The sequence below is a fragment of the Triticum aestivum genome, chromosome 3B (genome assembly GCF_018294505.1).
Source record: "Triticum aestivum cultivar Chinese Spring chromosome 3B, IWGSC CS RefSeq v2.1, whole genome shotgun sequence".
NCBI classification, from domain to species: Eukaryota; Viridiplantae; Streptophyta; class Magnoliopsida; order Poales; family Poaceae; genus Triticum; species Triticum aestivum.
In genome coordinates this window covers 235,646,321-235,660,376 of record NC_057801.1, presented here as the reverse complement: position 1 = coordinate 235,660,376, position 14,056 = coordinate 235,646,321, and the positions used below count along the sequence as shown (strand labels likewise).

The following is a 14,056-nucleotide window of genomic DNA, read 5'->3' as shown; positions in this document are numbered from 1 at the left end:
GCGGGCGAGCATAATAGACACGCTTGTGCGGGCGTTCAGTCACCGAAACATGGCCGGCGACGAGCTCGGCGGAGGCGAGCTCGGACATGTGGGGAACGACACCTATGGGTGAGGCAACGGCGGGAAGACGGAGGGGAGAGAGGCGAGGCTCACCGGGCGGCTACGTAAAGCCCCTGGAAGGTTAGTAGCAGCAGCAGGCGTTGTCGGCGTCGAAGGGGATTGCCGGAGCAGAGGCAGAAAGGGGGCGGCTCGATCCGCTGCCTGCGGTGCTCCCCGGCTTGCGCTCGTGGACGGGGACGAGGTAGTCGACGACGGCGAAGCTGATAGGCATGATGGCGAGGCGAGGCGACGACGGTGGTTATGTGAGTGCGGCGGCGCAGCCACGGTGGCGCTCGGACGAGATCGAGCGTGAGCGGGAGAGCGAGGGAGAGGAGAGGGGAATGGATCTGGGGAGAGGCGAGTGTGAGAGGGCGGGGGAGCTCGAGGGGGCGCGGTTGTTGGCCTTATCCCCTCGGGATGGCGCCGACGAGGATGGTTCGGTGGCGACCGCGCCCTGTAGTGGCGCGCGACCGAGGAACAGGAAGGAGGGGTGCGGTGCGGGGAGCTGGGCCGACTGGGCCAGCCAGGCTGGTTGAGGTCCATAGGGACAGGGGGGTCTCTCTCTCTCTCTATTCTGCTTTTCCATTTCTTTTCTTTAACTACCAGAGAAGGAAAATGATTTATCTAGGGACCCTAATGATTTAGGAAAAATGTGGAACTGGGTCATAAAAGTCCAGTGCATTTTTAGGCACTGCCACAATTATTTTTGGGAGAGGTTTAGATTCATTTGTAATTTTCATAAATGAATTTGCATTTTAAATTGCTGGTATGGCACTGTTATAAATGTTAGTGTCCATTTTAGCATAGGAGTGATGTTGTTTTTAATTGCATAACATTGTATTGGAATATTTTCTAAATGATGAACATTTTTCTAGCAACTTTTGTGCAACTTCAAATTTCACTTATGATTTGAATTTGAATTCAGATGGGAGTTGAAAAGAGATATTGAACAAAGGTGATTAAGCATTCTTTAGCCAAATGATTAGGCTTAATCACAGAGTTACTGTAGCATGACACTGGGGGTGTTACAGTTCATCTCCGCTGCTAGCAATAGAGCTCGCTTGCACGCTTTGATCTCCGTGGCCTGTGCATCAACCACATGAGGAAAGAAGTGGCTTGCACCTGCTAGGAAGGCACCGTTATGATCCCGCAGTACACCCCCTCCTCCACTCTTGCCTCCAAACTTTGACGTAGCACCATCTGTGTTGGCCTTGATCCAACCCTCCTCCGGCGCTGATCGGCATTGCATGATCGGGACTTTGGGCTTCGGCCCCATCTTGTTGTGAGATTCCCTCCATTCCTGCATGAAATCACATACCCTCTCTATTATTGCATGTGGTTCATCGATCCTCTTGCCTTCCTTCGTTTCATTTCGTGCCAGCCATAAAGCGTAGACCGCATGGATCATTGCTTGTCGCTCGTCCTCGTGAGCATCCGCAAACCACCCAAGCAGCCAATTAGCCAGCTCGCTCTGAGAGCATGTGAAACTCGGTGGGGCAGCCACCGTTACTCCCTTTTCTGAGCTCAGCTGGTTCCAGAACTAGACCGAGTGTTGGCAAGTCTAAAATAGATGCAAAATAGTTTCCTCTCGTCCGCATACTACACAAAATACTCCAGGCTTGATCTTCCTTCGTAGCAGCTCCGCCCCCACGGCCAAGCCATTTCTAATCACTCTCCACATGTGGATTTTCGCCTTGCCCGGAGCATTGGTATCCCAAAGACCCAAATACCCCTTATGCTTGTTAACCGAACTAGCTGATTCCGGCCGTCTGGTTTTCAGCTTATTCAGTGTCATCTTCAAGTGATAGGAAGACCGCACCGTGAAGGTGCCATTCTTTGTAAAATTCCAAGCCAAAACATCTTGCATCACTGGTCCCCCAATAGCTATCTGTTTTATGTCTTGCGCATCATCCGGCGAGAACATCTCATCGAGTCTAGTAGTGTTCCACGCATCTCCAGCCGCTACCATCAGGTCTACCACCTTTGCCACTCCCTGCAAGTATACAACCCCAAGTGGCCTCATACTCCAGCTTCCCGGGATCAGTTATCGTGATGTATGTTGATGCTAGAACCATCGCCGACCCGCCAAACAAGTCCTTCTCTCAATAGATCGCGGCCATGAAGAATACTTCAAAAGGTAAAGGACCCACCCGAGGAGCATGTTGCTGACATGATCGTGGTATCCGGGAAGTACCTTGCCTTTAGAACTCGCGCACACAATGACGTTGGACATTGTAAGATCCTTCATGCCTGTTTGGCCATGAGAGCTTGGTTGAAAGCCCCCGGATCCCGAAAGCCAAGCCCACCATCCCTCTTTGCCTCACACATCTTCTCCCACGAGATCCAGTGCACCTTCCTATCACCATTTGTCGCCCCCGCCAGAATTTTGACGAGATTGAAGTCAGGTTCCGGCACATTTTCTTTGTGAGGTGGAAACAACTCATAGTGTAAGTTGGTGTAGCTTGGAGTATAGACTTAACTAGAACTTCCCGCGCGGCCTTGGAGAGCCCTTGGACCTTTAAACCATTAACCTTTCCCTTTGAGCACTCCGTGACATATTTAAATGTGCCATCCTTTGATCTTCCTACCAGTGTAGGCAGACCCAGGTATGGAAGGGCTTCATTGTGTATACCGAGTGTGTTCTGCAGTTGGCCATTCATGTCATCGTGAGTGCCCTTCCAAAAAAAGACAACAAATTTCTGTAAGTTAATGCGCTGGCCCGAAGCCTCCTCATACTGCCTCAGAATTTCCTTCAACTCCATCATATTATCCAAAGATCCCTCAAGGAAGACAATGCTATCATCGGCAAACAGTAAGTGTGTAACATTGGGGCCAGTGCTCCCAAATGACACTCCTTTGATTCTCTTCTCCTCTTGTGCTCTCCTTAGTAGCGCCGAGAACCCCTCCACACAAAACAAGAACAAATAGGAGGATAACGGGTCACCTTGTCTCAAACCACGAGAGGGCACAAAACCCCTGGATAAGCCACCATTAAGACTCACTGAGAACCTCGCCGATGTCAGACATCGCATAATCATAGCAATCCATTGAGCATCAAAACCCACTCGGTTCAGAACCTGCTCGAGAAAAATCCATTCGACCCTATCATATGCCTTCATCATGTCGAGTTTAACCGCACACAATGGCTTCTTCCTCTTCCTGTTTTGAATGGCGTGCACACACTCGTATGCCACAAAAACATTATCCGTAATAAACCTCCCCGGGACAAAGGCACTTTGTTCTTCTGATATCAACAAAGGGAGTAAACCTTTTAGCCTATTTGCCAACACCTTTGTGGCTATTTTATAGAGCACGTTACATAAGCTAATCGGTCTGAACTGAGAAAGCAACTCCGGTGAGTTGATTTTCGGAATCATAACTATAACTGTGTCATTAAAGCCCTCCGGCGTGGATGCACCATTGAGAAACTCCTTCACCGCCTTGCACACATCATCTTTAATCAATGACCAGTGTCTTTGGTAGAAAAGAGCCGGGAGTCCATCCGGGCCAGGTGCCTTCGTCGGCCCCATTTGGAATAAGGCTCGCTCGATCTCATCATTGGAAAAGGCTGTCGTCAGCCTTTGATTCATATCCGCCGTAACCAAAGGTACAATATCTTGTAACAGTACGTTAGCACCAACCAACCCATCAAAAGTAAACAGCCGTTCATAGAAAGAGGCTGCCAACTCTCTCATATCCTCATCCACCGTGCATCGGGATGCATCCAACAGACGTACTATCGTACATAGAAATGCACAATCCGTTCACCAAAAGATCACCAACAGGTCTTCAAAAGATTGCCAAAATTCACATAATGCACATAAACGATGGACAAGTTTAAACTACATCTAAAAACTTAAAATTAAAGCGCGGAAGGTGGATCTTCACCACTTCCTCGTTGACCCTTTCCTCTTTTGGTCGACGGCGCAGTTATAGGCGTCGGCGGCTGGTGGAGGATCATCTGAGTTATCAGATGAGGCGGCGTAGTCGTCGCTGTCATCGGAGAAGGAGTCGAAGAGGACGATGAGCACTTTGAGCCGCCGGACAGCCCCTCTCCTGTTACCGCTTGAGCTTCGCAAGCCGAGCCGCCACTGTCACCTCGCGCTCCGACTGCTCAATGGCAAGCCGGAGCGCCTTGGCGTTCTTCCGGCATAGTCCCCGAGCGTCCGTCTCCGCCGTTGTAAGCGACCGACAGTAGACCCAAGCGAGGAAACGCCCGTCCTCATCGGGCTTCAATGACAACATGCGGTTGTGGCGCATGGATTGCTCCGCCGCGTCCCTCTCCCTTGCCTGCTGCCTCTCACGGCAAGTGGCGCATGCCTCGAATTCCGGTATGCGCGTCCGGGCCTATGGGTAGGGCACAAGCAAGGGCAGGTGATAACGTGGGAGCGGCGCAGACTGTGCAACCCTCGCGGAGCTGCGTGTGGGTCGAAGGGGCCAACTCTGGCATCCGCGCTGCGCTGGTGGGGAAGATGCGAGGTGGCAGATCCGAAACTGCCCCCTGTGTCCACGTTGGACCTCTCGAGGGCAATGCGGAGGGCCCGCTCCTCGGCATCGAGGTCGGAGTCGGAGCGGCTGTCGGCACTCGACATGGTCGTCAGAGTCATTTGAGTGGATCGAAATCGGAGTAAGGCGAGAAGAAGAGACAGAGTGAGAGCGGAGTGAACTGAGTTAGGGTTTTCGGATTGGTGGGTTTTGTGGGGACGGAGAGGGGTCGGGGTGGACCGGGCTGACGTGGCGGACGCGCCTGGGTCTCCCATATCGGTCCTACATTTGGGCTCGATATGAAGGCTCCAAACAACTTGATGATTTGAGGGCACTTTGAGACGCCCGAGTAGGTCTTTTTTGACTGGTTAATGACCGGGTCGTTCGCCCAGACATTTAACGCGGGGTTGGGGTGTTCGGATGTAGATGCTCTCAGGCCCTAGAGTAGAGTAGAAGTAGCCCAGTAGCGAGATACATCAAAAAGAATCTCCAACAAAACCAACTTTTTTTGGACATTCCAACAAAACCTACTAAACATGAACACGTGAAAGTGGAGAAGAGTCAAACGAGTCTTCTAGCACATCCATTGGTCCTTTTCCCGCTAATCAGAGCAACTCCAACTGGCCGACCCAAACAGACGACACATTTGTCCTTTTTTGTCTGTTTGGGTCGGCCGTCCGCCCGGCGTCCGTCCTATTTTAGATTTGGGTCGGCAGTGCGCTCAACGCCCCAATTCATTTCATGTCCGCACTTAATTTTTAAAAAAGGCCCGCGGCCATAGATCATGCGGCCAGCCATGTCTCATGCCGGCACCAATGCCAGCGCCGGCATACAATACCGGCTTCAAAACATATCACCACACAGTATGCTGGCGCACTCGCCAGCGGTCAGTGCACATGTCAGCACACACAAAAAACGGGAAATGGGTCGGCAGGCGAACGACAAATGGACGCGTGACCGTTTTGGTCGGTGCGTTACGCCCGGAGTCGCTCTCACATCCTTTGATTTGTCGATTGGATTAGAAATAGCGCCACCGCAAAAAAAAGGAATAGCACCAACCACGTCAAAAAAAAAAAGCGCGCCAATCCGACAAGTATCGGATTGGATTAGAAATTGTGCCTGCCCCAAGCGTGAGGAGGAAACAAATCAGATTTCGATCCCAACTTTCCCCGACCTTCGCTGCCCTAGTTCTCGATTCCCTCTTCCCCCGATCTTCCCCGCCCTAGTTTCCCCGATCTCGATTCTTGGAGTTTGCGCGCACCTCGTCGAACATGGCAGCGATCATGGCGGCGCGCGGGCAGGGGCAGGTGCAAGATTTCGACTTCTTCGTGGTGGTGGACTTCGAGGCGACGTGCGTGAAAGACGCGCGGATCTTTCCGCAGGAAATCATTGAGTTCCCCGCCGTGCTCGTTGACGGCGCCACCGGCCGCATCGAGTCCGCGTTTCGCAGGTACGTTCGTCCAAAACATCACCCTGTGCTGACCCAATTTTGCAGGGAACTCACCGGCATCCGGCAGGAGGACGTAGACGGCGGCGTGGATCTCGGCGAGGCGCTCTGGATGCACGACTCTTGGCTGAAGGCGGCGACGGCGGGGGGAGGCAGCTTGGCCGTTGTGACCTGGGGAGATTGGGATTGCCGCACCATGCTCGAGTCCGAGTGCCGCTTCAAGGGGATCGAGAAGCCCTCCTACTTCGATCGCTGGATCAACCTGAGGGTCCCCTTCCAGGCGGCGCTCGGCGGCGGAGGGCGGGTCACCCTTCAGGAGGCGGTCAGGGCAGCGGGACTGGACTGGGAGGGCCGCCTGCACTGCGGACTGGACGACGCGCGCAACACGGCGCGGCTTCTTGTTGAGCTGATGCGGCGCGGGGTCAAGATGACCATCACCGGTTCGCTGGCGCCGCCGCCGCCGATCCAGCAGAAGGAGCAGCCCCCGCAGCTTCTCACAAGCTCTTACGGTGGCTCATCTGCACTGGCGCCGCTGCTGATGATCCAGCAGAAGCAGCAGTCGCCGCAGCTTCGCACAAGCCCTTGCGGTGGCTCATCGGCGCTGGCGCCGCCGCTGATCCAGCAGAAGCAGCAGCCGCCGCAGCCACACATGATAAGCCCCTGCGGCAGCTCCTCTGCGACGTGCTTCTGCTACTGCAGGGTACCGACCAGAGGAGGCGTGGTGTCTGTGCCAGGGCCGATGCAGGGCAAGTGCTTCTTCGGGTGTGGCAACTGGACGCCGGCCATGGGACCCGTGTGCCCCTACTTCGTATGGACCAACTGAATGAACGACCCATGGCAGGGCACCAGAATCAGTGTAGCTCAGCTGTTAGTGTAAATCGTGCTAGCCATCAGAATCAGAGCTTTGCTCGGCTGATTCTAGCCAGTCTAGGTGTGAATTGGTCTCTGGAATCGAATGTACTTGGTGTCTGAATTAGTATTATTATCAATAGAAATTCTTTTTAGTTATGTCCCTTCTCCTGATCTCTTCCTCTCTCCGGCACCTTGACGCTCCTCGTAATCGCACCCATTTCTCTGCGCACGCACCGTCGATTTAGATGGATCTGCCACTCATATGCGTGTCCGTAGGATCATTTCATAGTTTATGTTTCCAGAACACGCAAGATGAAGGATGCCTGGATCCCTATTTTGAATATTCTTTTTGTAGACAGCACGCTAATTTTATCCTGTTGTGAATGTGAAGCCCGTGCTGCCAGAGTAGCTTGAGATGGACGTCTAGCGTTTATATGCTGCCAAATCAGTTACTGTATGTATAGAGAGACTCAGTTGCGCTTAAGAAATTCGGTTAGAATCGATAAGTCATTCTCTTCCCCATGGATATGTGAAACTACAAAAGTGTTGGCGAGTCTTGCCTTGGATTCTGATGCCTTAAAACTACTTGATGTGATAATTGCACAGGATAGTGAGCCTTGGTGTCATGTCAAATACCTTAAGGTGTCATGTAGGGGGCCAAGGTTGTTTATTCATATCCTTAGCACTTGTTCAACTTGCATGCTTTGTTTCCATGTCCGAATTCAGCATAACTAAAGAGGCCCTCCTTCAAATCTGTTTGTTTTTCTTGAATGCTTCAAAACTAAGAACATGTTAACATTTTAAACTTTCTAATATGTATTCTTCAATATTTTAGGGTTTCAGATCTTTTGTCTGGACAGTTGTCTCATATCGAAGGACATGATGAAGCTGTCACCCTCAATATCACAGTTTTTGGTCTCTGCTGCATTTTTTCCTTGGAGCATAAAACCTATATATGGGTAATGTTACCTTTTGTTCGTTGCTTTATATGAAGCGAAACTTAGCAACAATTTAACCTTGATTGATGCAAAATAATCATTCTTCTCCTTGGCCTATATCATGAGTGTTACATCTCAGTTTTCAGAATTACACCTTTTTTCAGGCGTGAGCTTAGCTATTGTTTGATATTGGCGTCCACCACAACACTAGTTTATTACTGGACTTTTAAGAGCTATAGATACGTAATTATTCCACCAGAACTAAACATTTTTTTTCAATTTCCGATTAATTATAGATTACCGTAAATAGAAGCTATAGGTTCTATTACTAACAATCTGAACATAGTTCGTATTCAAGTTATTTTAACAGAAATTTTTAACAAGAACAGTTCATTTGTAGACATGGGCACATGAGAGTAACCCGGAATTGCAAAAAGGAACACATCAGAGTATTTCCCACATCTGTTGGTTCAATAGCTTTGTTTCTGCAAATTAAGGCATTCATCTGTTCTAGTACATAGACCCGTGTAATATCAAACTCATAATCGGTATTCTAGCTAGTGTCTGTGATCTATGGTTGTCCTAGTACTTTCCTGTCCACAGAGTTGCGCTGCTTTTTGGCAGTGGTGTTGTACTACACATTAATATGTTGCATCAAGCCAGTGGCAGTTCGGTTGCAGCCAGCTGGATGGCAAGGAGACCAAGGACATAGGTGCATTGTAGGCCTGTAGCAGAAGACGGTCATGTGTCAGACAAGGATTTGCAGCACCAAGGAAACGGAAGGAGTCTTTTAGGAAAAACTATTGTATTAGCAAGTCTAGGATTGAAGGAGTCAAACCATGAGGAGTTTGTATCTTGCTAGGAAAAGTCAAAGATCTAAGCACCCATTATATAGAGATGCCATGTATCTATGTTTCAGGAAGGAACTGTAAGATGGATCGAAGCGTCTTGCCCTTGTTCGAGGGGACGCGTGCGTGTTATATGGCAGGGGCATATCCCTAGATGCATACATAGTTTGGAGTACAAGTCAAGGCAAGAAGAGATAGAAAGAAATACAATAAGGTTTGAATAACAGACTTCCTATTCTATCTCTAGTCTAACTATAACTTGTAGGACTCTCCAGGTGCGCCTCTACCATATCTCAATGATTGTTAACACCCTCCCTTAATCACAACCGTGATAGGTTGAGATTATGCTTGAATGCTTCATAGCTTCGTGTGGGCAATGTCTTTGTAAATCCATCCGCAACCTGATCTTTAGAATGGACAAATCTGATTTCAAGTTGTTTATTTGCAACTCGTTCTCTAACAAAATGAAAGTCTATCTCAATGTGTTTAGTTCTTGCATGGAAGACTCGATTGGTAGAAAGGTATGTCGCACCAAGATTATCACACCATAAAATTGGAGCATGTTCATTACGTACTCCAAGTTCCTTAAGCATAGACTGCACCCAAATAATCTCCGCTGTAGCATTTGCTAGGGCCTTATATTCTGCTTCTGTACTTGACCTGAAAACTGTAGCTTGTTTCTTTGCATACCAAGAGATCAAATTTGAACCATAAAATATTGCAAAACCACCAGTAGACCTTCTGTCATCTACACACCCTGCCCAATCAGAATCAGAAAAGGCACTAACAAGAGTGGATGATGACTTCCTGAATGTCAACCCAGTATCTAGAGCACCTTTAATGTATCTCAATATGCGTTTTGCAGCTGTCCAATGAGTGGTAGTGGGTGCATGAAGAAACTGGCATACCTTGTTTACAGCAAATGAGACGTCAGGTCTAGTAAGGGTCAAGTACTGAAGTGCACCTACTTTGCTTCTGTATCTTGTGCCATCCTCTTGATTCAAGAGTTCTCCATCTGTAAGAGACAATTTTTTTTGTACTGGACAAAGGTGTTGGTGCTGACTTACAATTCTGCATGTTAACCTTTCTGAGAAGATCAGTTGCATATTTTTCCTGTGAGAGGTGGAGGCCATCATGATCTCTTTTTACTTCAATACCAAGAAAGAAATGCAAGTCTCCAAGATCCTTCAAAGCAAATTCCTTCCCTAAGTCCTTCAGTAATGCTGTCACTTCTTCATTGGATGAACTAGTAACAATGATGTCATCAACATATATAAGTACAAATATGCATGTATTTGACTTGTTATAAATAAACAGTGAAGTGTCAGACTTAGAAGGAACAAAACCAAGTGCTTGCAATTTCTGACTTAGACGAGAATACCATGCCCTTGGAGCTTGCTTCAGTCCATATAGTGCTTTATCAAGCTTGCAAACATGGAAGGGTGCATCTTTGTTTTCAAACCCATGAGGTTGTTTCATGTAGACTTCCTCTTCTAGAACACCATGAAGGAATGCGTTATGTACATCTAGCTGTCTTAGGCACCATCCTTTTGACACAGCAATGGACAAAAAAAGACGGATGGTAGCAGCTTTCACAAATGGACTAAACGTATCCTCATAGTCTATGTTGTACCTTTGTTTGAAACCATTAGCAACAAGCCTTGCTTTATACCGATCTATAGTTCCATCAGACTTTCTTTTGATTCTAAATACCCATTTGCAATCAATCAAATTTTTACCTTTAGCCCGAGGAACTAAGTGCCACGTTTTATTTTTCTGAAGTGCCAAAAATTCTTCTTCCATAGCTTTCCTCCAACGTGTATCACTGAGTGCATCCTCAAGATTATTGGGTTCACCTGCCGAGCATGTCAAACCATATTTAAGAACATTCTTATAATTAACTGGTTGAATAACCCCTTTTGTAGGCGTGTACGTCCAGGTCTGCTGGGCGCTATAGGGGTGCTGGGTGCAGAGGATCCAAGATCCTGATCAGAAGCTTCTGTAGAGCCTGGCACATCCAATCTCGAAGCAGACTCGGGCTGATCTTCTGTGGTAGAGGCGGAACACACAGGTGAAGCAGCTGGTGCAGAAGATCCCGGCCTGGCTGGATTACCGCCAGGACCAGCGCGCGCATGCCGCCGCACGTAAACCCGCGGGCCGGCAGTAAAACGTGTGCCAAGCCGCGTCTCACCCTGCCACGTGGGTGAAGGTGATTGGTGCGGGCCGGTCTCCTCCTCTGATTGGTCTCGGGGCCGCCTCATGGCCGCGCGTGGACTGCGCGTGGGCGAGACAGACGCACCCGCCTGACGCGCCTCTGGGTTCGCCTGTCGCGCCTCCGATCCCGAGGAGAACCTGGCAGGTTGGTCCACCTGACGCGTCTCTGCCGATCTTGAGGCAGATCCTCCGGCAGGGTTGTCTCCCAGTGGGAAACACATTTGATATAGCTCATTTTGGGCAGAGTTTTCACCGTTTTTTTCGCTGTTTCCTTCTGATTCTTCAGTACCTGTTCCTGTAGCATCACATGCCTCATTTTCACGGTTAGCAGAATTAGTCAATTGATCATTATAATTATCACCCCCGTGATCAATACCGGATAAGTGTGAAGGAAGAAGTAAGATTTCTTTCGGAGTTGGGCTCCGGCATTGGGATGAAGATGGGCAAAAGGAAAAACGGTTTCATCGAAGACAAAATCCCGAGAAATATAGACACGCCCAGTTGGAACATCAAGAAATTTGACTCCCTTGTGTTGAGCACTGTAACCTAGAAAGACACATTGTGTGGATCGAAACATAAGTTTATGATTATTATAGGGACAAAGATTGGGCCAACAAGCACAACCAAAGACTAGAAGAGAGCTGTAATCTGGTTTGGTGAGAAGCAACCGTTCAATAGGAGTTTCATTGTTGATGACACGACTAGGGAGCAAATTGATAAGATGGACGACAGTTAGGAAAGCCTCATCCCAAAATTTGAGAGGCATAGAGGCACCAGCTAGAAGAGCTAGCCCTACCTCAACGATATGTCTATCTTTGCGTTCAGCAGAACCGTTCTGTTGATGAGCATGAGGACACGAAACATGATGAGAGACACCAAGTTGTTGGAAGAAGGAGTTGAGTTTCTCGTATTCACCGCCCCAATCAGATTGGACGGTGGCGATCAAACTTACGTTCAACAAGTGCTTGGAAATTTTTGAAAACTTGAAAAACATCAGATCTTTTCTTAAGAAGATAGATCCATGTATATTTGCTATAATCATCGATAAAGCTAACATAGTAGGAGTGACGACCAACAGAGGTAGGGGCTGGACCCCACACATCAGAAAAAATAAGATGCAATGGTTCTGTAGAAACACTAGTGGAAATAGAATATGGTAACTGATGAGACTTAGCTCTCTGACATGAATCACAAATGGTTTCACTACTATGCTCGCCAACAAATGGGAGCTGATTATTTCTAAGCACTTGTTGAACTATAGAAAAAGACGGATGTCCTAAGCGTGCATGCCACCTCTTCGATGAAAGTGTGATGACACCCCAAGCTTGTTTATTTGAGCTTCTAAATTGAGAAATCAATGGGTATAGTCCTCCCACGCATCTACCGCGATGAAGGATTTTCCTCGTGGCCATGTCCTTGATCAAAAAGAAGAAAGGATGAAACTCAACAATAACCTTATTATCAATGGTAAATCGATGAACAGATAGCAAATTCTGTGAGGCACTAGGCGTGTGCAAGATATTTTTGAGATGTAAGTCTTTATATGGGGTTTTGATAATAGAATGACCAATGTGACTTATCCGCATACCTGCACCGTTGGCGGTGTGGACTTGATCATGGCCATGATATTTTTCTTGCACGGTCACTTTTTCCAGCTCTCCGGTGATGTGATTTGTAGCACCACTATCAAGATACCAATTGGTATCGACTCCATATGAGGCAGCAGCAGCAACTCGTTTCTTTTGATAGTTGGGATCCTCAGCATAGCGCCAATTACAATCTTTGGCTATATGGTTAGTTTTTTTGCAAATTTGGCAAGGGCCAAACTCATCCATATCATACCCACGATTTGTGTTGGTGTTGCCTCCGCTGGGTTGTCCACCTCCTTGGTAGCCCCTGTTGTTGGAGTAGAAGGGGCGACCACCGTTTTGACGACTGCCACCACCGCCTTGCTGGTTCTGGTGATAGCCACCATGGCCGCCGCCACTGGAGTTGTGGCCACTAGGGTTGTAGCCGCCGCCACCACCACTGCGAGATCCACCACCGCCGCTGGAGTTGCCCTTGGAAGGGCCGCGATAGCCCTTGGTAGGGCCCTGGCCACCACGAGCAGCGACATTCGCAGAAGACTTGAAGCCGCCGGAGGAGTTGGACCCTTGGAACAACTCGACCCTTTGATCAAAGTTGGACATCAGGGCAAACAGATGGTCGATGGAGAGTGGCTCGGTGCGGACGTCCAGGGCGGAGATCAGCGGCTGATAGTCAAGATCCAGCCCAGAGAGGATGTGGGAGATGAGTTCATCATCGTCGAGCGGTCTGCCAGCGGCTGCCAACTCATCAGCTAGCGACTGCATGTAGGTGAAGTAGGTGGCGACATCTTGTGATCCCTTCTGCGTGTTAGTGAGGGACATCCGAAGATTGTTGATGCGGCTGCGGGAGGTTGAAGAGAACATGTTTTCCAGGTAAGTCCAGAGAGTGCGCGAGGTGGGGATTGGTACTACCTGTACGAGCACTTCTTTCATCAGATTGTTCAGAAGATAGCCGAGCACGAGCTGGTCTTGCCTGACCCAGATCGCGTGCTCAGGATTGGTGATGGTGCTGTCCTTCCCGTCCTTGTCCTTGACAGAAACAAGTTTGGCCGGCTCAGGATCAGTGCCGTCGAGGAGACCATAGAGGCCGGCGCTGCGAACTTGAGGAAGGATTTGGGCACGCCATAGGATATAGTTTTGGCGGGTGAGTTTCTGTGTGACTTGGGTGTTTAGGGCTGCGGTGGAGCTGGAGGAAGATGCCATGGCCGTGGGTGTTGGATTTTGGGAAATAGGTTTTTGGGTGATTTGGTTTGTAGCTAGACGAAGTAGAAGAGGCCTGCTCTGACTACCATGTAAGATGGATCGAAGCGTCTTGCCCTTGTTCGAGGGGACACGTGTGTGTTATATGGCAGGGGCATATCCCTGGATGCATACATAGTTTGGAGTACAAGTCAAGGCAAGAAGAGATAGAAAGAAATACAATAAGGTTTGAATAATAGACTTCCTATTCTATCTCTAGTCTAACTATAACTTGTAGGACTCTCCAGGTGCGCCTCTACCAATCTCAATGATTGTTAACAGGAACAACCAATCTTTTCTCTCTGAAATAATATCTCATTCAACCTATGTCTACCAATATCCTATGTT

At 48.7% G+C, this 14,056-nt stretch overlaps 1 protein-coding gene and 1 pseudogene across 1 annotated transcript; one reads left to right on the top strand and one right to left on the bottom strand.

Moving 5' to 3' along the window:
• The first annotated feature begins 5,647 nt into the window (after nucleotides 1–5,647).
• Nucleotides 5,648–7,039, top strand: LOC123069497 (ERI1 exoribonuclease 2). The gene has a single exon (XM_044492372.1). The coding sequence runs from the start codon at nucleotides 5,856–5,858 to the stop codon at nucleotides 6,852–6,854; it is 999 nt and encodes a 332-aa protein (XP_044348307.1). The 5' UTR covers nucleotides 5,648–5,855; the 3' UTR covers nucleotides 6,855–7,039.
• Nucleotides 7,040–13,056: 6,017 nt separating this feature from the next.
• Nucleotides 13,057–13,195, bottom strand: LOC123073098 (uncharacterized; annotated as a pseudogene).
• Between the last annotated feature and the right edge of the window lie 861 nt (nucleotides 13,196–14,056).